The 23502-nt window shown below is 57.6% G+C and overlaps 2 protein-coding genes across 6 annotated transcripts in view; both read right to left on the bottom strand.

Annotated features, from left to right (window-relative positions):
* The window catches only part of FLT4 (fms related receptor tyrosine kinase 4), a 60540-nt gene extending 48279 nt beyond the window's left edge, over positions 1-12261 (bottom strand). For both annotated transcript variants that reach the window (XM_069773214.1, XM_069773215.1), the window contains exon 1: positions 12015-12261. In XM_069773214.1, coding sequence (XP_069629315.1) covers positions 12015-12072 — 58 coding nt within the window. In that variant the 5' untranslated portion in view covers positions 12073-12261. The remainder of the gene's footprint in view (positions 1-12014) is intronic.
* Positions 12262-16824: 4563 nt separating this feature from the next.
* On the bottom strand, positions 16825-22959 carry LOC104313501 (zinc-binding protein A33-like). Of its 4 annotated transcripts, none has more exons than XM_069772291.1 (7): positions 22912-22959; positions 22000-22274; positions 21328-21423; positions 19391-19624; positions 18964-18983; positions 18064-18179; positions 16825-17955 (listed from the first exon to the last, which is right to left on the bottom strand). In XM_069772291.1, the coding sequence occupies exons 2-7, from the start codon at positions 22270-22272 to the stop codon at positions 17411-17413; spliced, it is 1284 nt and encodes a 427-aa protein (XP_069628392.1). In that variant the 5' UTR covers positions 22273-22274; positions 22912-22959; the 3' UTR covers positions 16825-17410. The 4 variants fall into 4 exon arrangements, with proteins under 4 accessions (XP_069628392.1, XP_069628393.1, XP_069628394.1 ...); XM_069772292.1 differs by having other exon boundaries at positions 22917-22953; XM_069772293.1 differs by having other exon boundaries at positions 22922-22946.
* Between the last annotated feature and the right edge of the window lie 543 nt (positions 22960-23502).

The following is a 23502-nucleotide window of genomic DNA, read 5'->3' as shown; positions in this document are numbered from 1 at the left end:
TCCAACGATAGATAACAGGGAACAAAGAAAATGGATTTATCCCGGAGCCAATGCGACATGAAAAAGCTACATTAGATGTGGATGGGTCCAGAAAGTAGGAAGCATAAGAAAAACGCAAGAGGAATTTAAACTTCCTGATTACCGAAGCAGGATTTTCAAGCATCAAGTGTAATCTAAAAATAATAATAATAAAAAAGCAAAGGGAAGAGTGGTCACAGGCATGAGAAAGAGCTGCTGCCTGGGGAGCGGGAGAGCACAAACCCTCCTCCACGGCGCAGCTTCTCGCATGCACACCTGCACGTGCGCACATGCGCGTCTGCACGACCCCTTCTGCCACCCCTGACGGGGTGGGCATGAGGGGAGGCAGGAAGATCACAGGCATATGCTCTTCAAAGGAGAATTAGTCATCAGAGGTAGCGGCAGAGGAAGGAAGCGTCAGGTACGAGGTCAGACGTGCACAAGCGGAGAAGGCTGCTGGAAGAGCTCTGAGCGCTCACTGCAGACCTAAGAGCCCTCCTGGCATCCACACGAGCAAGACAGGAGGTGCAACTCCCTGGGGTAAATACACCTACAGCAACATAGGAGATAAGACATTTCAACCCTCCTGAAAAACACCGCACAGCTCGGCTTTCTGCCATCCTTGAAAGCAGCCGGAGCTGGCCAAACCTGGAGCCTTCCCTGATGTGGTTAATAAAAATCTTGCTCTGCTCTCTGCAGGATCCCCAAGAGGGATGGGCTCTAGAGAGCACAACAAAGCTCTCCCCCCACACAGGGCTTTGCTGGATTGCTCCTCATCCTCAGGTCAGTGATCCCAGCTGCTCCCTGCTGGGCAAAGAGACTTGAAGATGGAGAGACTCGGAGCACTGGGGGGAAAGCCGGCCCCACAGGGCTGTCCCGGGCATTGATGGCAAGTTACAAACGCACACACTCTCGGTTTCTCTTGGCACAGAGCTGTGACCGCAAGCCAGGACCCGCTGTAGCAGAAGATGATAATCATCATCTCTGAGAGCCAAAGTGTATCAGGGCATTCACGTCACTTGAGATTAGCTGGCTGTTTAACATCTGCACAGATTCCTCTCTCCACCTTCACATAACACCCCTCACGCAGCTATGAAACTCATCTAATTCCCTGCCAAGAAAGGCTGAGTTGGAAATGTCACACTTTGTATATCATAGCACAATTCCTACAATGAAACACCTAGCCTAAATGGCAGCATCGGACTCTGGTGCCATTTGAAAGCCAGTAAGCTAAACCACCTTATGCTGCTTTTTAAAAATAGCTTACAAGAGGGTTACCAAGTTTCATAAACACCCAGTTACTCTCTTGTTAATACTCCGAGGTTGACTGTTGTTTTCCCATTCCAAGGTGCTTCCCTTGCCACGCAGCTCAGCAGGGAGAGCACGCAAGCGGACGCAATGGGAAGGAAGCGTTTACACGTGCTAATGACTTCCACCAAAGGAGCACAAGTACTAACAGGGAAATAGTGCTAAAGAGACAACACACCACTTCCTTGGCTGTCCCTATCTGGTCACTGCAAGGTACGTGGTCCTCAGAGCCATGGGGTGAGGCTGGGGATGGCCTTCCCAGCCCCATGGGAACATCAAGGTGTGAGCAAAGGGAAGACACATTGGCTTGGACCACAAAGGCAGGAGAAGCCGTTTGGCAGCAGGGCCGCTTTGGCACCACGCTGGACCAAGGGACCAAGGACAGACACAGGCCCTTTCCCATTCCCAGCAACGTGGGTCTGGGGGCCAGAGTCCCTCCAGGTGCTGTTCATGCCGTTTCACCATGCGCATCTCTCTTCATGCCAGCACAGGTTTCCTAAGTTCACATGGGGCCCTGTTTATTTTTCTTTTTTTTTTTTTTTTTTTTAAATCTACTATTGTATTAAGAAGTGTTTTTCTTTTGGCAAAGGTTACTTTGGGGCTAACACCGTGCAGAGTCTCCTGCCTTCCATCACCACTATAACCTCTGAGCAGGAGCTCAGCCTGGCCAATGTCACTTATCTTCAATGAAGGCAGGGTTGTATTTCCACCACCATATTAAAAAAAAAAAAAAAAAAAAGATCCCAGCACTCCCCCTCTCCCCTAGTACATTCTTTGAAATGCCACCCAGGCCTTGTTATTGCTGGGAGGCTGGAGAGCCAGGGATTAACTGCCTCAGGCTGCATTAGGCTTTATTTGTCTAAGCAGCCAAGGGTGAGGAGCGGCCATAAATATTGTGAAATGCCGAGTGCTGTGGAGGGGCAGCATTGGGCAACGCAGGCACCATGGCAGCGGGCATCGAATCTTGGGCTGGGTGCAATTCTGGTGTGACCAATGTTGTTGGAAACGTTCCTGCCTCTCTACAACACAGGAGGTTTGGGGGACATCAAAACCCATCCTCGTGTTCAAACTGGCGAGATCAAGCTACCACCCATGCCTTCTGGTTGCCTCCGTTAGTCCTTGTAGCACACGAGCAAGCAAATGCAGTGGATCTACCTGACCAAGTGGGAAAATCCCACCACAACACTGTCACCCAAGGGGATAGATACTGGGTCTGAGCCTGTCTGCCCAGAACAGGGCAGTACGGGGTACGCTGTGGCCCCCTTGCACTTGCTCACTGGGATGTCACAGCACAGAGAGGAGATGAAGACCAGGGTATGCCCTGAACCCATCCCAGCACCGGTGGTACTGCCAGAGCCAGCACTTACAGCCCAGGACCTGCTGAGTCTGATAGTTTGGCAACAGCCAACAAACCAAATGAGGGAGTCATCAGGCCCAGACACATGCTACATTAGCTAAATTGCTTTACAAAAGGCATCACAGGGTAACTCCATTTGCAGGCAAGGTGGTTGCTTCCCCCGTGCTTCATCCCAGCACAAGGGCCACACGCTGCCTGCCCAGCAGCGCGGGGATTTTCTTGGTGTGAACGCGTGCATCTCCCATGGGAGCATCCCGCGCTGCAGCCAGCCGCCATGCTTTCGGGGCATGCCGTTAAACTTCTGCCCTTTGCTTCCCGAGGGCCAAGCACTGCAGTGTGGTAAAAGGATGATGGCCACTTAGACCAAATTATGCTTCACTGGGGAATCTGCTCAGGCTAGGACAACCCACCACGTGCGTGATGGATTTCTGTGGGCGCGGGATGCCGTCACCTCTGCTGGATGCTATTTTGCTTACTGCCATTACTCTGAGCTGGCAGTTTCCAAATCTGAGTGTAAACCACAACTCATGCCCAACCTTCTTGCCTTAGTAAATATCAAGATTTACTGTCATCCTTTGAAACTATTGACTTGACCCTCACTTTTTTCAGTATTTATTTTTGTAGGTCGCTATATCTAACATCCATCTGAGCAGACACCAGCATTTCAGAAATGGGGAAAACAAGTCACAGACGGAGAGCCAAACCCGGAGCCGAACCTTGCTGTCGGGCACACACACGTGTGTCTGTGCAGACACGTACACATTTCCCCCAGCCAATGCAGGACCTTCCCTATGCGGGGAAACTGATAGAGGGTTTTCCAGGCTCTGATATGCAGCCCTTCACTTTCTGTACCTTTTTGGAGGGGGGGAACACATGAAACCAGTAAACCTTTTACAGAGTTCCCTGCCACATGAAGAGCCCATGTGCCTCTAACTCAGAAAGCTGACGGAGGACCCCAAAACCCTCCATGAGTCTCCTGGGTCTCGTGAAGGTGCAGACAGACCTTCACAAACCTGTGGAGCCACTACCCAACTTGGGGCACCCGGCTGGGCCCTGTGGGCGGTGCTGAGCCCCGTTAAACCCTGCCAGTGGCCAAAATGGTGAACCCGCTGCAGGATGGGTGCTTTGCATCCCTAGAGAGGAACCAGGCAGTGACCCAGGTGGGAGCCCTGGCTGCCGTGGGCACTGCTGCCTGGCTAGCACCGGCCGCTCAGGAAAGCCATCATGAGCTTGCAAATTCTTTATAAGCTTCCCACGTGACACAATTACCCAGAGGCCAGATCCTGAAGCCCTTTCTTCTCTCTTTACTCAGACCAGTCTCCACTGAAGTCATTGAGGCATTGGCCTAATTTATACAACTGAAGGACTTCAGGATTTGGCCCAGTAATAAAAACTTCCTTCCTTTGTCTACTGCTCACTCCACATGATCCCACTACCTCCCAGCCTCCTCCTGGCCACGTCTCCTGAGGCTGGGGCCATCAGTTGTTTTGGTTGATGCTGCTCTTTCGTTTTACCCTCTGCCAGACCGTGCCTGTCTCCCCTCATGCAGCCGCAAGCTGCTGAGGCGGAGGGAGCCGGGGCGGCTGGCGAGGAAGAGGGTGGATCGCAGGGTGAAATGCAACCCGGCAGAGGGGCAGTGCCGGTCCTGGGGACATGCATGTGTGCGGACGCCACGCAGGCTGGGAGCAGTCTCAGCCACCACCTCCCCAAAGGCAACGCTTCCAACACTTCTTTGAGGATGGGATGGAGTGCCTCCAAAAGAGCCTTTCTTCCCCCGAGACTGTAGAGCAAGTGCCTTGGGCAATACACTAAACTTTTACGTGACCGGGACTGGGTGAGGTGACTCCTGCCCAGGAAGGTATAGCAGGAAGTTAACTCATCTCGCTGCAATGGCAACTATGCATCACGCTAGGAAGTGACACCATAAGAAACACATAATTTTAAACAAATAACTTGCAACATGAATTTTGCTGCTTTTTCTGCCACAGAATAGCCAGGAGGATGCAAAGCCCTGTTATCCCCCATGGGTACCTCAGCCCCACCATGGCCATCCAAAACAGGCACTGGGGTTTGGGGCAGGAGACAGGAGCTCCTGCTTCCTTCCCATGTCTACCAGCCTTGCAGACACTTGTGGCACTGATAGAGCAATATATGAACACAAATGGACTGATAGAGCAATTCCCTTCGCACCAACCTCTCTGCCTGTGCCGCTTGATGACAGAAAGCGAACCCAAAAGGAATTTGAACTTAGCTGAAGCAAGAAGCATTTGGTCCTGAGGTATCAGAATAGTCTGATGACCTAAACCTCAATCCTGCAGCTCACGGATGCTCAGGGAGGTGACCTGGTCATATAGCGGATTGCTCAGAGAACACCAAAACAGCTCCCACGAGTTCCTGCTGAGGTCTTCAGTCTTGCAGGGAGATTTTTAATATTGCTCAGCTAAAACTGAAACGGTCAGACAGGCACCTTGGAGCACGCAGCTCTAACCACCCCAGGGAACACAAAACCCTCTGAGCAGCAGAGGGCCAGTGATCTCAGGGCTGAGAGGTTGTAGTGGGGCCTTTGCACAGGTCTGTGTGAGCCCAGTGCCACCCAGCCCAGCAGAGCCAGCTCACCGTGCCCTGCATCCCAACGCAGAGCACAGCGACACCAGTCTGTGCATCGCACAGACTCTGAGACCAAAGTCCAGTCCGGCAGCAAGGGCTGCCTTGCTTAGGGCTTGCTCTTTAAAAAAAATACAGTCTCGCTGTACATTCTGCCCTTTTTAAATACATTAATTGCCATGGAAACAATGCTCTTATTGGTATGGGAGCAGCCTGGTGGCCTCCACAGATGCAAGATAAAAATCAATGGATACATTGAAATACAGGCTGTATTTCAGGACCTTTTGTGGTTTTGGGGCTGGTCACCGTGGGCACATATGAGAGAATGGCTCAGACACTAGCAACATGCCATCTTCTATGGAGAGAAAGCTGGGGACACTAAAACATGCAGTAATATCTCCTTTGCAGTGTTTATCTGCTTGGTCAGAGCACCCTTGTACGGGAGCCGGTCCCAGTACTGAAGTGCGTGCTCAACTTCTGGCCCTGCTCATCACAGCGAGCTCCTGCTGAAGCATCCCAGCCCTGGCTGCCCTTCACATCCTCATTGCCAGTGAGTGGAAAGCCTCACCTGGTCTCAGACCTTGGCAGGGTGGCTTTGCTCCATGCCTCCCCTCTCCCCACTCGTGGCCCTATCCACCAGCTCACACACCTCACCAAAAAGCAGAAAAAAAATGCCGATATAGTGTATATATATATATATATACACATTCTTGGCCTTGAGAGTCTTTTAAATAGCACTGAGGGGGTCTGTACACAAACCAGCACGAAGGGAAGGGCTGCGAGCACCCTTCCCTCCCTACCCGCAGCCGCCCCCGAAAAGCCGGTGCAAAGGGCAGCCCCGGCTGCCCAGCTCTCCCCTCCCGGCGAGGAGGAGCGCTGCCCCGTTCCCTGCCGTGCCGCCCATCATAAAGGGGTCCCTGAGCTGTTATCAGGCAGTGACAGTTTCCGCCATCAGATTCCTCCTGTCCGTCAGGAAAGCTAAATAAGGAACATCGTTCAGGCGGCTGCAGGAAGAGGGGAAATGCAGGGACATCCGGCCCAGCTGCCAATTTTTCCTTTCCCATGAACCACCACTGACCTCCGCCAAGGGAGAACCTGGACACCCAGCCTGGCATTGGCACCGCTCGTCTTCGCTTAACCCTTCCCCAGGGGGATGCCCTGGCCCCCGGAGCCTGCCCAGGTGGGTGGCCTCAACGTGCCGCGTGGCGTGGTCACGGTGGGATGGTGCACGGGTGCTGCGTCACCGGCGACAGCACCGCGGACCAAGGTGGGGGGACTCGGCACGCCGGCTGGCATTCGCCCAGCCAACTGGAGCCACGGCCAGGAGAAGGCTTAACCCCTCCGTGCCTGCTTGCGGGTGGGTGGCTACACCTTGCATGGCAGCAACAGGTCCCAAAAGCATCACTGAGCTACTCTGATCACTTCCCTCTTTGCATGCACTGAGATCGGGAACAGGGCCAAGCTTATTCTCTCGCTTATCCCTCTGCAACCCAACTGGGGTTTTCCAGGCTCTGCTGAGAGCTGTAACCAGCTCTGGACTGGCTGCTGCAGATAGCTAAAAATCTCATCTCCTCTTTCTCTCTGCTCACTCCAGGGCTTTGCCCATCAGTAACGGGGACCAAGACAGTCTGCAATCCGCTCAGCCCTTTCTCATGGTCCTTCCTGGGGACAGTCCTGGGGTCCTTGCTGCCTTTCACCGCACAGAAGCGGAGCAGGGGAGCAGCAGCCACCTCATTATTATGTGCTCGGAGAAGGGGAAACCATAGCACTTGCTCAGCGTATCTCTTGCTGTTCCCCACCACTCCATTCTCTGTGTTTCCCCAGTTTGGAGTCTCTTCCTGACCCCCCAAACCAATCTTCCCTCATTAGCACATGACATCTGTCCCATGGCACCTCCAGGTTTGGCCTGCAAAGCCTGCGCTGGAGATCCTCGCCCTGGAAGGAGCGGGCAGAAACACAGCAAGAAAAACAATTCACACGTGGGAGAAGTTGTAAGGTGAAATACAAGTCACTGGCTGAGACCTGTTTCTGCTACCTCAGCAGGGAAATGACTCCAGGAGAGACTCCCCACTTAATATCCTCAGCTTATAAAACTTAGTGGGAGTTTCGCCACCGGCCCAGGTTTTCACCCTCCTTCTGCTGAACTTGCACCTAGAGATGGAGTGATTTGCCTGTAGCTGCTCAAAAAAACGAGTGGTCACGCTAGGCTCAAGGGCTTGTGCCTCCTTGCCGACTTGACCACAGGCCATCTCCGCTTCCACTATTTTGCGTTAACAATGAGGCACCGCAGATGGGCAATAATACTGTGTGCCGAAAACATCAGAACTATTTTGACCAGAGAGAAAAAGCCCCCCTGGGACCCAGTTAACCCTCTCTTTTAACAACGTGAAACAAGAAACAAAGGTCTGGGATAGCCAGAGGCAATAAAACCCCTGGAATTAATTTAACCAGTCACTAGATGCCAGTGCAGCTGCAGCAGTATTTCTTTTCCTAATGAAGGACAAAAGATAACTCCAGCTCTGGCCCAGGGCAAGGCTCAGCTCTGGTCTCCCCAGCAGACGCTGGCACACACCAGGTGGTCGTGGTCCCCCACCATGGCACCCGGCTGGCGTGGGACCCTCTGGGGGGCTGTGTGCCCAGCTCCCTGCTGCCCCTCGCCCAGGTGGAGATTTGCAGGAGCTGCCTGTGCAGGAGTAGCTGGGGCAGGTCAAGGTGAAACAGCACTGGGCACCTCTGGCTCACAGTCCAGGGTGGGAAGCTTTCAGCTTTAAATAACCACCTGTGGCTTTTTTCCTTGCAAACCCACATGTTTTTCCATGCACAACTGCCCATGGACCCAGGCAAACGTCTAACGCCCACAAGGCCCCGTGGTGACGAGCTCCATTGCTGCATGGTGGAGTGTGACAAGCCACCAGCCCCCCACCACGCTCCGCATCCTCCCAACACAGGAACCCACTGGGAACTGCCTTCTCCTGGTAAGACGTGATTTTGCAGCCCTCTGTCGCGATGTCCCAGCCCATCTTTCCCAGTGGAAGAATCCTGTGACATTGAGTCATTCTTCACACCTCCATGACTGCTGCTCCTCTGCTCCAGCTCCCCACCCTCCATAAGCAGCACAGCCGGCAGGGTCCGGCCATCACAGGGCTTTCTGCTTCTCCTCACACGTGCAGGACCCCCCAGGATCCCCATCACCCCAGGCTTATTGCAGCTTTTGCACACCACTGGGTTTAAATACACAGCCCCCCCCAACCGGGTGTGAGGGAACCCCCCACCTTGACCCCATTGCTTGGAGCTGTTTCAGTCCAGCAGGCTGAATGCAAAGACACCACATTCATTTGGAAACACTTCTGCTGCACCAGCTCAAGTGGTTGGGGAGAAGGCGGGTGAGATGGATGCTATCTCCAGGGCTCACGTTGCTCCCCAAAGCTGCTGAGAGCCAGGCAGACCGGGGGACCCATCAAGAGCCCGCTCCTGCTCGGCAGCCACTCTGCAAAGCAACCTCCTGAGCGCTGTGGATGCTTTGTACGGCACTGGAGAAACTGCTGCCTGGCCACGGCCTCCTCCTGCAGCCGTTCCCGTGGGATCCCGCTCTCCCTTTCCCTCCCCAGGAACTGCCCTGGGACTCTGGGAACAGCCTGTTCCCTCCTGGCTGGCCGGGAGCACCTGCTCTTCCCACGCCTGCCCTGGAAAACACCGCACCAACGCGGGGCCAAGAGACACCCAGGGGACAGCGATCCTGCGTGGAGCAAGCCCACGGGAGAGAGGCAGTGGAGTGGGGTGGGACATGCCGGAGGAAGCCCCCTCTCGCACCGGCTGGGGACATTGTGCTGCTGGGGGAGTGTCCCCCTGACCAGACGTCAAATTGAGCTCAGCGACAAACACCCTGTTTGTGCAGGCAGCGAGCCGCGGGCTTGTGTGCCCAAGCCAAATCCCAGGCGGTAGCTGCCGCCCATTAATCCAAAATTGTCCCAAAGCAGACAGCGGGACACAAGGGCCATGGCTGCCCCCTCCCCGGCAGCCCCTGAGCAGCATCTCTCCCATCACCTGCCTCCTCTTCGGAGGCCCTGGCTCTGCTTCATCGCTAACAAGCGACTGGGTTAAGCCAGAGCAGGGTTTTGTTGTGTACTCACAAGCTTTTGCATGAAAGGGTGTTGCTGAAATGGCCCGTGTTTATTACTCGCAATAAAGCAACTGCTTCAAATCCCAGCTGCGAAGGCGAATGTTGCTGCTGGCACGGTCAGCGTGGGGCTGTCCGAGCACCCGGCCGGGGAGGTCTGCGCGATCTTAGAGGAGGGCAGGCAGCGGCAGCCAACGTAATCGGCTCAGGTCCTACACAAGCACGGGGCCCTTCCCTCACGCAAAGAGCCTATGCTCTTGAAAGTGGCAAGCTCGAGTCCCCAATGGGATCATTTGGCTGTGGGGTGGCCAGCGCTGCTCTGCGCTCAGAGCGGGGCAGCTAAGGGAGTGCACACTCATCGTCATCCACAAAGGGTTTCCCCGAGCTGCCCTGGGATGCTGGGGCTGAACCTCTGCCTGCTCCCCCCCGTCTCACTGCCTGCAAAGGGCAGCTGCCCAACTCCTCTCCATCCTGGGAGCACTGCGGAGCTGGGACACAGGGAGAGCCTGTGTGCTCTTACACACAGCATCCCCTCCTAGCACTGGCCCATTTAACCCCGTACCGGCGCACAGGAACAAGCAGGACGCAGAGCCAGAACAGACCTTTCATGATCCCGAGTATTTCACCCTTCCCAGGTAGAAGTCTCACACCCCCATCCTTGCTTCCAAGGGGATCAAATATTTGCACCCAGTTGGGATTATGGTTAATGAGGAATTTGTGGGTCTTTTCAGCACTGACAAATTGGTCTCAGGTAGCACAGAAGAAGAGGAAGCAAATCCCCAGGGCACAATCTCCCAGGTGAGCTCCACATCGCCCTTCGTCGCTGCACTAATCAGGCAGCGCTGGAGAGCTTCAAAGCTCTGCACAGCCCTGCGCTGACGAGGCCCACACATCACGCAGCCGCGCTGGCCAGAGCCTCCCAGGCACCGCTCCCCACACCTCCGGGAGATGAAAGAACCTGAGAACAGCTACACGATGCTTTACAAATTGCTAACAAGAGAGCTTTGAACAGCTGCAGCTCCCGCCGCGATGCCACCAGCAGCAGGTCCCTTTTTACTCTGCCTCCTGGAGCTCCCCCTGAGCTCTGGCAGCCCGGTGGGTCCTTCGGCCCCGTGGCACCAGAGCCATCAGCAGCATTTTGGGCAGAGCAGGTTGACAGTGCCACTGCCGGCGATGCTGTCCATACTGCACCTCTGCGGCCAGACCTGCAGTCCTCCCATGAGCTCACCTCAACGATGGCAGCGAACACCACCAGTGACAGTGAGTCACTGAGCTGAGGCTACAGAAAATTCTATTTATGCTCCCAAAATTCATCTCCCCATGTTGCAAGCTTCCAGCATTACTAACTTTCTGTCGGTCTTGCTCTGATCTGGGCTGTAAACTGCTTTACCTGTGCAAGCAGGAGCTTCCCTGGGGGAAGCTGGTGGGGCTGGTGCCCCGTCCCCGCCGCCCTGGCAGCACCCACCCAGCTCTGCTCTGCCCCACGGTCTCTGCTCTCTGGAAGGGCGTTGCAGCCCCATCTCTACCACGATCCCACATCCACCTGACCCAAGCTGTGGCCAAGGGGTTCCACTCGCTGCCCAACAGCCTTTTGCCCCAGAAGCGCTACGGGATGGAAAAGCATTTCACCAGGATCTGCCTTGGGTGACTTCCCAGGCGGACCAGAGCTGCCAGCAACCGGCTGGGAGAGGCAGGCTGGACGGCATCGCGTGGACCACCGCCTCCTCACACCTTCCTCCCCAACGCGCTGCCCTGCGCTCACAAATTAATGACTCTGTGCATGAAAAAATAAATAAACAGAGCAGGGAGCCGGCCTCCAGTTTGCCCTCCTGGCCGGGCTCTTCCCCGGACAGAGAAATCCCTCCTGCAAGAGTCCGGTGCGGTTTCTCCCTGTTTGCAGCGAGCACACCCGCGGCACGGGCACAGCGTGGGCTCACCCACAGCCTCACCCCCGCGGCCCCCGAATCCCCCAGGGACGACAGCAGGGTCCTCCCGTCCCGTCCTCTCGCTGCGGGGACGCTGTCACAGCCGTCGGGGACACCCGGGGCGGGCTGCGGCGGGACTGGGGGGACCCCGGGGCGGGCTGCGTCCATCCCAGTTGGGACTGGGGGACCTCAGGGCGGGCTGCATCGGGACTGGGGGGACCCCGGGGCGGGCTGCGTCGGTCCCGGTCGGGGCTGGGGGGATCCCGGGGCGGGCTGCGGCGGGACTGGGGGGATCCCGGGGCGGGCTGCGTCCATCCCGGTCGGGACTGGGGGGACCCCGGGGCGGGCTGCGGCGGGACTGGGGGGATCCCGGGGCGGGCTGCGTCCATCCCAGGCGGGACTGGGGGGACCCCGGGGCGGGCTGCGGCGGGACTGGGGGGATCCCGGGGCGGGCTGCGTCCATCCCAGGCGGGACTGGGGGGACCCCGGGGCGGGCTGCGGCGGTCCCGGTCGTGGCTGGGGGGGGACCCCGGAGTGGGAAGCGCCGGGTCCCGTCCCATCCCGCCGGGGCAGCCCTCCACCCCCAGCGCGCCCCGCAGGTGCGGGGCGAGCGGCAAGAGCGGGCAGCCCCCCCAGCCCCAGGCGGGCAGGAGAGGAGAGGAGAGGAGACCCCCGCAACGCTCACCTGCTTCCGAGACAATGCCGAGCCAGAGCCAGAGGGGCAGCGTGCAAACTCTCTTCATCTCCGGGGCCGCGGGCAGGTCCGTGCGGGGCGGCGCGGAGCGATGCGGTGCGGAGGGGCTCCGCTGCCCGAGCTTTGCTCCCGCCGCGCCCCAAAGCTGCGGTAACGCGGCGGCGGCGGGCGGGGAGCAACCGGGGCCGCTTCCTTTTCCTCCGCCCGGGCCGCCCGCCGCCCTCCGCCGAACCCGCGGGGCGCCGGGCGGGCGGGCGGCGGGGCGGGGAGGGGCGGGGCGGGGGGCGGACACGGGGGGGGGGGGACCGGGGGGAGGGGGGGGGGATGCCGCACCTGCGTGGGTGCCTGCATCCCTCTGCACCTGTGAGCATGGGTGTCCCGCAGCTGGGTGCGTGGGTGCGCATCCCGCCCCGCTGCAGCTGGGTGCGTGGGTGTCCCGCAGCTGGGTGCGTGGGTGCGCATCCTCCCGGTCGCAGGTACACGGGAGCACCCCCCCACGCACACACCTGCGTGCATAGTCATGCGAACGCGCGCCCTGCGCGCACCCCTGTACATCTCCTTCTGTCCTGCGTGCGTCTGGGTGCACGTCCCGACCCCTCGGGCCGGAGGGAATGCACACCAATACCCTCTCACACCGGTGTGCGCACACCTCGTGAACACGCGCATCTCGCATCTGCTGGCGCACATACCTTCGTGCACCCTCCCCAAAGCCCACACCTCCCACCCATATGCACACACCCCCGAACCCCCACTCCTCCTGCACCCCCCAGGGCATACAAAGATGCACGCACAGTTTCTCACACCTCTGTGCACACACTCGCACCCCTACTCATTTGGGGGTGCACTAGAGCCCCCCGCTCATGCCGTCCATCCGTCCACGCTGCCAGCTGCGTGGGGCAGCCACGTTGCCCCCCAGCACCGTTACATGCGGCACACGCACCCCTCTCTGGCAGGTGTACACCGAAATCCATGCCCACGACCGCGGCCTTGGCAGTGGAATGATGCCGCCCCATGCGTGCCAGCGGCGCTGCCCCCACACCGCTGCCACTGCCAGCGACAGCAGCTCCGGCTCGGCGCGAACCAACTGTGAACACGCTGCAGACGGAGGCGATGGCAGAGCTTTGGGAGCGCGGTGGCACGGAGGGCACAGCCCTGGCCAGCTGCCTGCGCACCCAGCGAGCGCTGAATAGATAAATTAACACAGCCCCGCGCTGCACCCCGGAGGGTTATTAATTATGCACGCTTGCAGACAGCGAAGAAAGAGCCTGAATGAGAACCATGTGCTCATGGCTTCGAAAAGGCATGAAAACTTCTCGTGCGCTCAACTGCTCTCATTGCCAAACCCGTGGAAGAAATCACCCTGTCCCTCTCCTGGAGCCCTCAGAGGAACTCCGAGCCACAGAGTTTATTTTACCCAACTCCCCCCAACCCAATTAGTGAGATTTTACCTGAAACACCAATGACATCGCTCTTCAGCACACTCATCTTGGACCACCTCCCTCTTTGATCCCAAAGGAGCAGAAAGCAAAGGTGTCCCTCCTTCCCAGTTGGGTGTCCAAACCCTTGCAAGTTTCCGGAGAGAGATTTTTTAAAACTCGCCATGATGATGGGGTGATGAGGCAAAGCTGGGGACCATACAGAGGGGCAGCACTGCCCACTGCCACAGGGAGAAGAGCTGAGATTGTGGGATCAGACCCTTCCCCAGGGCTGGGGACTGTGATCAGAGATGGGGCAGCCACCGGGCTCCCTGCCGTGGCAGCGCAGCCACACTGGGGGTCACTGTGAGCATCAGGGGTCATCGTGTACCTTAGAGATGAGCAGCGAGGTGGTGAGGTGAGGACAGCGATGGAGGGATGAATCACATCGCACCGTTGAGATGCTGGGCAAAACGCACAGTCGAAGGGCTGCCTGGAGAAGCTGCGTGGGAGAAAAGCAGAGGGGTTGCGGGGAGGGGGATCCTCTGGCACTCCAAAAATCAAGGGATTTTGGCATCCCCCATCCATGTCAGTCCAAATGTGGCACCGTGCAGGCGGTGGTGGCCAGGACCAGCCCGTCCATGCTGCCATCTAATGGCAGGACGCCGGGGAGGGCTCACCCTGCGACGACGGGGAATTTTCCATCACAAACACAGGGTGACTGTGGGACCGATGGGACCTTTCCATTGTTGCCGCCCTGGGAAACAAAAGGATCTTATTTTAAAATCTTGTCCCCCTTCCAGCACGTGGGCGGGGGGGACCCGAGGAAGCAAAGGCTTCCCCAAAGCACAGGATAAAGACACAGACACATCGCAGAAGGGGGCTGGGGCAGGAGCTGCCGGACACTGCCCAGCCCCAGACACGGCTATGGGGGAGGCAGAGTGGGGTGGCTCTGAGGACACCCAGGAACAAATCGATAAGATAACCCGCAAGGAAAATACAGCCTAGTCCTGGGGGCAGACGGCGAGAGCCAGCCCTGGCAGGTGCACAGTCCGGACACTGGAGCAGAAAGGGGTTCTTTGCCCCCATGGTGCCCACATTCCCATCCCCATCCCCTCCTGCCAGAACCCAGGGCCAGGCCCAGCCAGTCACTACATTCACACCACACCTATGGTTTCTGCTCCATCGTGCTACGGCTTATCAGTGAAATGCATTTTTTTAGACAGGATTTAACAGCAGGTAGCATTTCCTCACCGGGCTAAGGCTGCACGTACAGCAGCTCAGAGCAGCGTTTTCCCCGCACGTAGGAGCCGCTGTACATGCGGCGTGCAGGGCAGTGGGTCTGCCTGCCCCAGCCTTCCTGCCAGACCCCTTCCCCGCCGGCAGGGCCAGGCGAGGACATTATACCCCAAAACGCAGCTCTGCCTGGGAGCGGCACGCCACAGCCACCGCACACAGCCCGGCAGGAGGAGGAGGAGGAAGGATGTGCTTCCTCGGGAGCCTGTTCAGCCCAGGGATTTGGGATGAGCAGGTTTCACTGCTCTCCAGCTCTGCCTTTGGCAAGGGGAAGGTGTAGGAGGTGGCAGCGATGGCACTGGCACACGTCGCAGCGAGCTGCTCGCAGCCCGTGCCGCCACACCGGCCCACGCGGCACGCGGCAGCGGTGGGCAGCGGGAGCTGGCGGCCGCCCTCCTCCCTGCCAGCAGCCGCCAAAGCTCGGCTGCGCTCGCCGCCTGCCAGTGCCTGGTGGATCCGTTCCCCCTCACGCTTTGGGGAATGGCTGTGGTTTTGGGGCAGGTCGGGGAGGCGACGGGTTTCAGCCCCCCCCCGCCCCCCCCAGCCGCAGCTCCCTGCTGCAATCAAACCAGCCTCACCTTCCCGCTGAGGCTCCCAGCCGTTGCAGGGGGGGATGACAGCCCCGCTCACAGCAGCATTTCCAAGCCAACAGCTCTTTCTTCTCTACTCTTATTTCAGCTGAGGCTGGAGGGCAGTGAGAGGACGAGGCAGGAGGTGGGAGAGGAGGCCGAGTCCAGCGCAGGGGCTCAGCAGGGAGGGAGCAGAGCTCGCTCACCAGCTAAAGCCCAGCTGGGGACCGGGAGGGAGCAGAAACCCCTGGCATCCCCTCCAAGCACACCCGGCCCCTGAGCAAGGCTGCACAGAGCAGCAGCTTCCCAATAACTGGGTCCCCTCTGCACCCACCTCCACCCCATGCCTGCAGAGCCCCAGGCTGCCTAGTGCTTCTGCACAGGAGGGCACGTCTGCCTGCATCTTGCATGGATCATCCTCCCCTCCGGCTGAGCACAAAGTCTTTTCCTGCCCCGGCACAGGCATTAAGCAACCCCAAAACCAGGTACTACAGCAGAGCCCAGCCCTGGCACACTGCAGCGGTGATGCACAGGAGGGGGGAATGTCACTCGTGGCACTGTGGGAGGACAGGGTCCCCTGTCCCATCCCCGCTGGGCAGGGGAATGACCAGTGAAAGACTTGCTTTGACAAATGTCCCTGTGCCCAGCTGTGGGAGCTGGAAAGCCCTCACACCGAGCCCTTTCTACAGCACAGAAAGTTGAGCCTCTGCAGAGGAGGAATTTGCAGGCTCCAGCCAGCACCGGAGCTACACAGGATCAGGGTAGCTCTGGCCTCTGCTTTGACCCTGGAATGAACTTGAGTGGGATAAACATGACAATTCCACCCACCCCAGGCACTGCCATCCTCCCTCCCACCCATCACTCCCACCAGCCAGGCTGGGACCCACCCCAGTACCTCCTGCCTCAAGTCGACTCTGGTGACTTGTGAGCAAGGCACGGACATGGCCAGCACCCCGCCAGCATAAACTGCAGCAGCCAAATCCACTCCACTTGCCCCCCCAGGAGCCCAAGGCCACCCTCCCACAGGGGCAGGGCTGCCAGTGGGGCAAAGAGCCATGCTGGGACCACCTGCTCCCAGCAGCAAAGGCTGCCCGGGCTTTTGTGAAGTTCACCTGAAATGGGACTTTTGCCTTTTTCACATCTACACATCCTTAAGACCCAGCCAGGCCAGAGGAGACCAAATCTTAAAACCCAAGAGCCTAAGGCCAGGGCTGGGCTCAGACAGACCTCCCTACCCCATGGGGCTGCCAAACCCCCACCCTATTCCCAAGCAGCCTGACACAGGGGGGGTAAGCAAAAGACCAAAAGCTGCTGCAAGATGTGCAGGCAACACTCCAAGGGAAGGGCTGAGTGAGAGCAGTGGCTCTTTCGTGCCTCCTGTGCTGCAAGCAGAGAGAAGGAGCCCAGGCTGGAAGCAGGGACCAGGGGGCTGCTCTGTTCCCTCAGGCTGTGCTGCACCCCAGTACGATAGATTCCACCTCCCCCAGCATGCAAGCCATAAGCAGGTCCAGCAGGCAGTGGTTTGTCTAATGAGCTTTAATGGTGATCAAGTAGAAGGGAGGCAGCACCGCCATGCCCTGTAGTGGGTCCCACACCGTTCACCGAGCTCCCTCTGCCGCCAGCCCGGAGCCCTTCCCCAAGAAGCTCTTTGGGCAGAGGTAGCCCATCACTGGGACACAGAGCTGAGCGTCAAGAGGCACCTGATGGTGCTCCAGAACCAGTGCCCTCCTCCACAGGGTTTACGGGTTGGAGCATGGAGGGACAGGAGGTGCAAGCAGCCTGCTGCCACCTCCACTGCAGTCCTGTGGCTGTGGTTACTGAACTGTGCAATGCTCAGGCACGGAAGGTTGTTCTTCAAGGAGTGCCAGGCACCTCCGGGAATGCAGCGTGGTACCTGCAGCCCATGGCACAGAGAAGGGAGGGCAGACGGGAGCTCAGAAGAGACTTACTCCTCTCCTTCCTCTCAAAACTGAATCCAAAACAGCCCCTCCAACACCCACCAGGTCCGTGTGTGCAAAACTGGCCTCCAGCATGGCCCCAGGCAGCCAGCCGGCAAAGACAAGGAGCCAGGCTGGTGTCCCCGAAGCTCCCCGCTCCTCCTCGTCCCTCACAGGGCCAGGTGGCAAAGGCGCATGGGCTCCATGTTGGCCCCCCCGTCGCTGAAGCAGGTGCTGAAGAAGGGGCAGTATCTCTCTGCAGAGACCTGGTGGAAGGTGAAGAGGTGGGACATGTCCCCGGCATTGAAGAAGGTGACAGTGCCCTCCTGGCAGTCCAGGAAGACCCCCACTTTCCGGGGGGGGCGTTGGGGAGTCAGGCGCACCCAGGGGGTGGCGGTGGCCCAGTACTCGGTCCTGTTCCGCAGGCGAAGCGTCCAGTAGCCGTTCTCCGGGCACAGCTTGACCTTTGCCGCCCGGTCCACAGCCTCGGCGGCCACCCCCAGGTCCCACTTGGTTTTGCTGCCCACCCAGACCTCCCAGTAGTGCCGGCCACTGTCAAAGGTCTGTGAGCCCAGGACATTGACACACTGACGGAAGCGCCGAGGGCTACTGGGGACAGGCTGGGCTCGATTCCTCTCTGTCACTGCTGTCAGGTCTCTGGAGAAGACCAGGTTGGGGTGGGCTGACTCAGGGTCGAAGGTGAGCGGGGCAGGAGCTGTAGAGACATCGAGCATGGCATTTTACCCATTACATAATCCCTCTGCAGAGAATCCCCGGCCCTGCCACCATCCAGCACATCCATCCCTCACACCGATCCACTCACCGGGGCAGATGGACTGCAGCATCCGTCTCCAGAAGATGTACTGCAAGGGGCCGCTGCGGCTGTCCCTGTAGTGCTCCAGGTTGAAGGCAGGCTGGGTCTCAACGCGCACCGAGGGCCTGGAGCAGAGAGAATGGCAGTCAACCACTCCGCTGTGCCGCTAGTGAGGCACGTGGGAAGAGCGTGGTCAGGACTGCATTGTGCTACCGGCATGTGACAGATTTGGTAAAGATGGGACACAAACCTCCCTGGCAGCTGCTTGCTCCGCCTGCTGCAGTGCTACCCCCAGCATGGCAAGTGGCTCGGGGCAGAAGTGTTGTGGACTGAGACAGATCTGGCAGCACCACTCATGGAGCAGTGACCCATGGCAGACCAGCACCCAGCACACCCAAACAGGACTCTTGCATGGGTGAACACACCAGGCCTGCAGAGCCAGGCTGCATCCCACTGCAGCTCCCAGGGAGGCAGGGGACAGGGACACACTCCCCTATGGCAGTTCTGGCCCTCAGCTACTTGCAGCCTCAGACAAACCTGCACCTCGGGGTCAGTTTTGCAGCCCTGTGAGTTGTAAGAGGCTAAGAAAGGGCAGAAATGCCAAAGCACCCAAGTCTGCGGCATCAGCCTTGCTCCTGCTTGCAGCATGCGTGGCTCTTGCATCCATTCCAAACCAGCATGTCTCCTCCACCTGCTCTTCCAGCCCAGCCATCTAAACACACACGCTCCCTGGGAAGAGCGTCCAACATGCTGGGGACCAGCCCCCACGTGGCACAGCACCAGCAGCTCGCTGAGCAATTTGTGATGCTTTTAAAACTTGAGATAAGATCCCTCCCCCATGTGGCCCCAGCCAGGGACAGAGATAAGCTCCTGAAAAGGGAATTGGCTTCTTTCATGCCAGACACGTACCTGATATCCAGGCTCTCCACCTGCAGTGAGGAGCAGAGAGAATTAGCAGTCACTGTCTGTAATTCATGTAGCTGCACAAATAAACTCCCTGTCCTGCCTCCTGCTGTCATGCAGCAGAGAGAGACGAAACCAACCTACCAGGACCCACACCCTGGGGGAAACTGACGGGGCACTGGGGCCAAGGCAATTTCACAGGGGTGACAGAGAAGGAGTAAGGCTCCCAAGACCCACCACATCTGAGAGATCACCAGACCCTTTGTGGCTAAAGCCTCCAGACTCCAAGGGATTGGGGTTGATAATCCAGAGGGATGGCAGTGAGAACAACTTCCAGGTACAGCCTAGTGCTGTCATTTAGAACTTTCCCCATCCCAAACTGGGACCCGAAACATCCCTCAGCCTCCTGCCAGGGTCAGCCAAGCACACTCACCTCCAGCAACGAGACTTCTTCCATCTTGCTCAGGGTCTGCTCTATGCGTTCTATGTCCCTCTGAAGCACTGACATTCCCTCCTCCAACCGGTGGACGTCCCCATGCAGCTGTGCCATCGACTGCTCTTCCTTTTCACCCAGCTCTGCCAGCACAGCTCTCTCCTCTTCCTCCAAGATCTGATGAAGGCGGGCAAACTCTGCCCGGATCTTGAAGTTCAGCTCCCCAGACACCTTCTGAGCAGAGGGAAAAGGCAGAAGATGAGTCTGGCAACTACAACACACAAGGAGGTACACAGGATGGCTGGGCCCACTACCCTGCTTACAGAGTCTGGGAAATCAAAGAGTCTCAGACATACCCACAACTTCTTGGATAGAGAACAGGACACAAGGACAACTTTCAAGGTTGCAGAGCCAAAGGGGGAAAAATAATAATAAATAAAAAATTAAAAAAACCCCTTGCACACAGCCACAGTGGGAGCCCACAGACCTCTCCCACACCACCAGGAATTTGCTTGTGTGCAATACTGGAGCTCTTTTGCTTTTCTGGAGCTGCAGACTCAGCTGTTCAGGTTAGTTAGGATTTATTTCAAATCGTGCCAGACTCCGCAGAGCTGCCTGACACTGGCAACTTGTTCTTTTTCTCCGATACCTCTGTCTCTCAGGGCTTCTGTTTGTATGGGAGAGACGGGGGAGCTGCACAAACTAATCTCTGTAGTTAAGGCTGATAAAATCCCATTCAGCTCTTTTCAGAGGTCACTTTTTTCCAGTTGTTTAGTCGGCCAGCCAGCCTTGTGGTGCTCTCACTGCCTTCCTGCCTGTTTACAAGAGACAGCCAATGACTTTTTATTTTCCCAATCTTTGAGCTTCTAATCTCTAAGTGCAACCTTAGCCCTCGTTATTTTCTTGAGGAGTGCTTCCTGAAATGCACATCCCTTTCTACCAGCAGGAAACCCATCTCCCCCAGAGTACATCTGAAGCTTCACCAGCCGGCACAGCACCCCAGTCTCCCTTTGCTCCAGCAGGTGCTTGTGCTGACACACCAGAACTGCAGAGGACATGCATGGCCTCCCTGTTCAGATCAGCAATTTGCTCCTTTACTCTTGAAACACGTCTGAGTCAGCTCTTCCACTGCAACAGGACATCAGCCACATGTGGTTATTTGCTAATACTTCTTCATTAACCTCAAAGGTCTATTCCAAATCTGGCAGTGGGACAGAGGTATGAAACAGTGCAGGCAGGGGGATCAGAGACTCCCATCAGAAGACAGTCTCCCATCAGTTTTATCTCACCTCTGAACTATTTCTGTTTTCCTTACTCTCCTTCCTTGGCTTTTAATACTTTTACATCACTCAAGAAGGAAACGCAGTCAGCCTGTGGCTGTTCTTGCTTCATTGATCAGTGACAAGTAGGCAGCCTGGTGCCACTCAAGCCCATAGAGAGCACTCAGGCTCCTCACATCATCTCGGAACTTCGCAGAGAATCCAAATGTGGTCCTTGTGACAAGTCCACTGCTCTCTGCAGTGCCAACACTGCTGCTGACCCAGCTTCTTCAGCTTTGCTGCCACCCCTTCAGACACACAAGAGGATTTTAGAGCTTCCAAGAATTAACCCTCTCCCAAAGTGGCAGCGCTGCAGGGCCCAAACAGGCTGCTCAGCTGACAGCTCTCACCACTCGTCCTGTCTCAGCTCTGCTGTACCAACGCACCTTGTAAATGCTGTATTAATGACTGCTTAATGGCTCTTCGCAAAGCCTCTACTGAATGTTCAGTATTGATGGGCTTTGGCCTACATATGGGGGAGTTTGTTCAGATCCCTACATAGTTATTCGACTAGATTGGTACAAGAAGCTGAGCTAAATCTCAGCTGAAGTGATACACAGATCCTCTATGAACATTAATCCAGAGGCTGTACAAAAAGCAGCTATCACAGGGCGTTACCGTCAGGCCACAGATCTCTTCCTGCGTCGCACGCTTCCTCCGCAAGAAGTTCTCCATCTCCTTCTGACGAGCTTGCAAAGCATCTTCCAGGTGCTTCTGCAGGAACAAGGAAAAGAAGGTGAGGAGACCATTTCACTGCTCTGCTGTGATTCAGGACCAATCCTAATTCCTGAGGCCAGCATTAGAGGGAAGCTGCAACAAGATTTCTTATAAAGAAAGGTACTAAGAAGAAAGCACCTGATGCACAGGCTTGAGAACCTTGTAAGTGTGCACATAATGAGACAAGTTTATTTTTAAGACTGGGAGCTCCAACCTGGGATATCTTGTTTGCAGAAGTTTTAAACCCTGTGTGCTGCGAACCAACTTGTGCAAGGACTGACCCTTCAGGCAGTACACCCGGCACAAGCAGTCTTCACCCCTGGCTGCGTGGTCCCTACACGAGAAACAACGAGGCTGCAGTAGAAGTCAGGCACAGCAGTGAGGGAAAACAAATGCAAGAGAAGAAAGTGTCTGAAAGACAGGCAGCTGGAAGGAAATAGGGAGAGGGAATGAGTAAGGAAGAGACAAAGATGTCACTGCACTCGGGTCAGGTGAGGCACGCACAGGGGTCCCCGGCACAGGGCTCACGTGGGGCCTGTCCCCTTCTCCCCCAGCCGAGCAGAAGCCGCTCACCTGCATCTTGTGCCGGTGCTCCGTGGATCCGCAGCGCCGCACCTTCTCCACCAGCCCCGAGAGCAGGTAGTGGGTGCGGAAAGCCCGGCTGGGGAACTCTCGGCGGCACTGGGGGCAGGAGGGAACGCGGGTGCAGCTCTCCCAGTAGCCCTGGATGCAGGCCTTGCAGAAATGGTGCATGCAGTCCAGCATGACAGGCTCGCTGAAGAGTTCGCAGCAGATGGCACACGTCAGCTCCTCCCGCAGGCTCCGGTCCTGGCTCCTGCCGGCCATCCCTGCTGGCACACGGGAACCACCCTGAGTTTCCTGCCACCGCCATCCCCAAAATGCCACCGCCATCCCCAAAATCCCCTTCCCTCTGAGCTAGAGCAGACTTCTCCCTCCCCTCACGCTGGGCTCTGCTGGGTGCTCTGGGGCAGGGTTTAGTTACCAACCCTTGGGTGAGAGGCGCAGGACCTGCCCAGGTGCCCCTCGGGCCTGTATCCAGCCCTGGAAAGCCCCAAACGGTGGGAATGAGAGAAAAGTCCTGGCAAAGGGTCAGTCCCTTTGCAGAAGAACAACCCTCCGCTTCCCATTACTCCAGCAAACCTACTCACAGGGACTGGCCGTGTGTCCCTGACAGGGCCCCGGCGAAGGGCTCACCCTGCCCAAGGGCTGCAAGCAGCCACCCCACAGCCTGGGGACCTCCTCAACCCCAGAGCCCGGCAGGGCCGTATCCTGCACCCCCCCCACCCCCGCCGCCATTCCGCTGCAAGGGGAGCCCACCTGCACCCCCCGGTGCGGCTTGAGGTGCGCACCCCGGCCTGCACCACGCAACCCCCGCTCCCCGGGGTACAGACCCGGGCATCCCGCGGCACCCACCGCCCTCAAAACCCTCGATGTCCCCCCCCGGGCCCCCTCCAGCCCACGCACCGCACCGCACCGCAGCCTCCCAACTTGGGACCTCCGCTCCGCCCCGCCCTGCCCGCGGACTGACACCCACCTCGACCAATCACCTTGCGGATGTACCGCCTACCCGTCCGTTCATTGGATGGAAGATGGGGCCGGGAGGGGCTCCGGCATGTGACATGATCACGTGTGCGGGGGGCGGGACAGCTGCCGCGGCCTCGCGGGCGCCGCCCGTGGGAGGGCGCGTGCTGTGCGGAGTTGCGTTGTTTTGAATTGCGTTGCATTGCGTTGCATTTAATTGCGTTGCATTGCATTTCATTGCATTGCGTTGCATTGCATTGCGTTGCGTTGCATTGCATTGCGTTGCATTTCTTTGCGTTGCGTTGCATTTCATTGCGTTGCATTGCATTGCGTTGCGTTGCGTTTCATTGCGTTGCGTTGCATTGCATTGTGTTGCGTTGCGTTTCATTGCGTTGCGTTGCGTTTCATTGCATTGCATTTCATTGCGTTGCGTTTCATTGCGTTGCATTGCATTGCATTGCGTTGCATTGCATTGCATTGCATTTCATTGCGTTGCACTGGTCCTGTACTGCACTGCCCTTGAACTGCACTGCC

The sequence above is a fragment of the Haliaeetus albicilla genome, chromosome 27 (genome assembly GCF_947461875.1).
Source record: "Haliaeetus albicilla chromosome 27, bHalAlb1.1, whole genome shotgun sequence".
NCBI classification, from domain to species: domain Eukaryota; kingdom Metazoa; phylum Chordata; class Aves; order Accipitriformes; family Accipitridae; genus Haliaeetus; species Haliaeetus albicilla.
The sequence above is the reverse complement of the archived record's forward strand: the minus strand, read 5'-3'. Positions and strand labels throughout refer to the sequence as shown.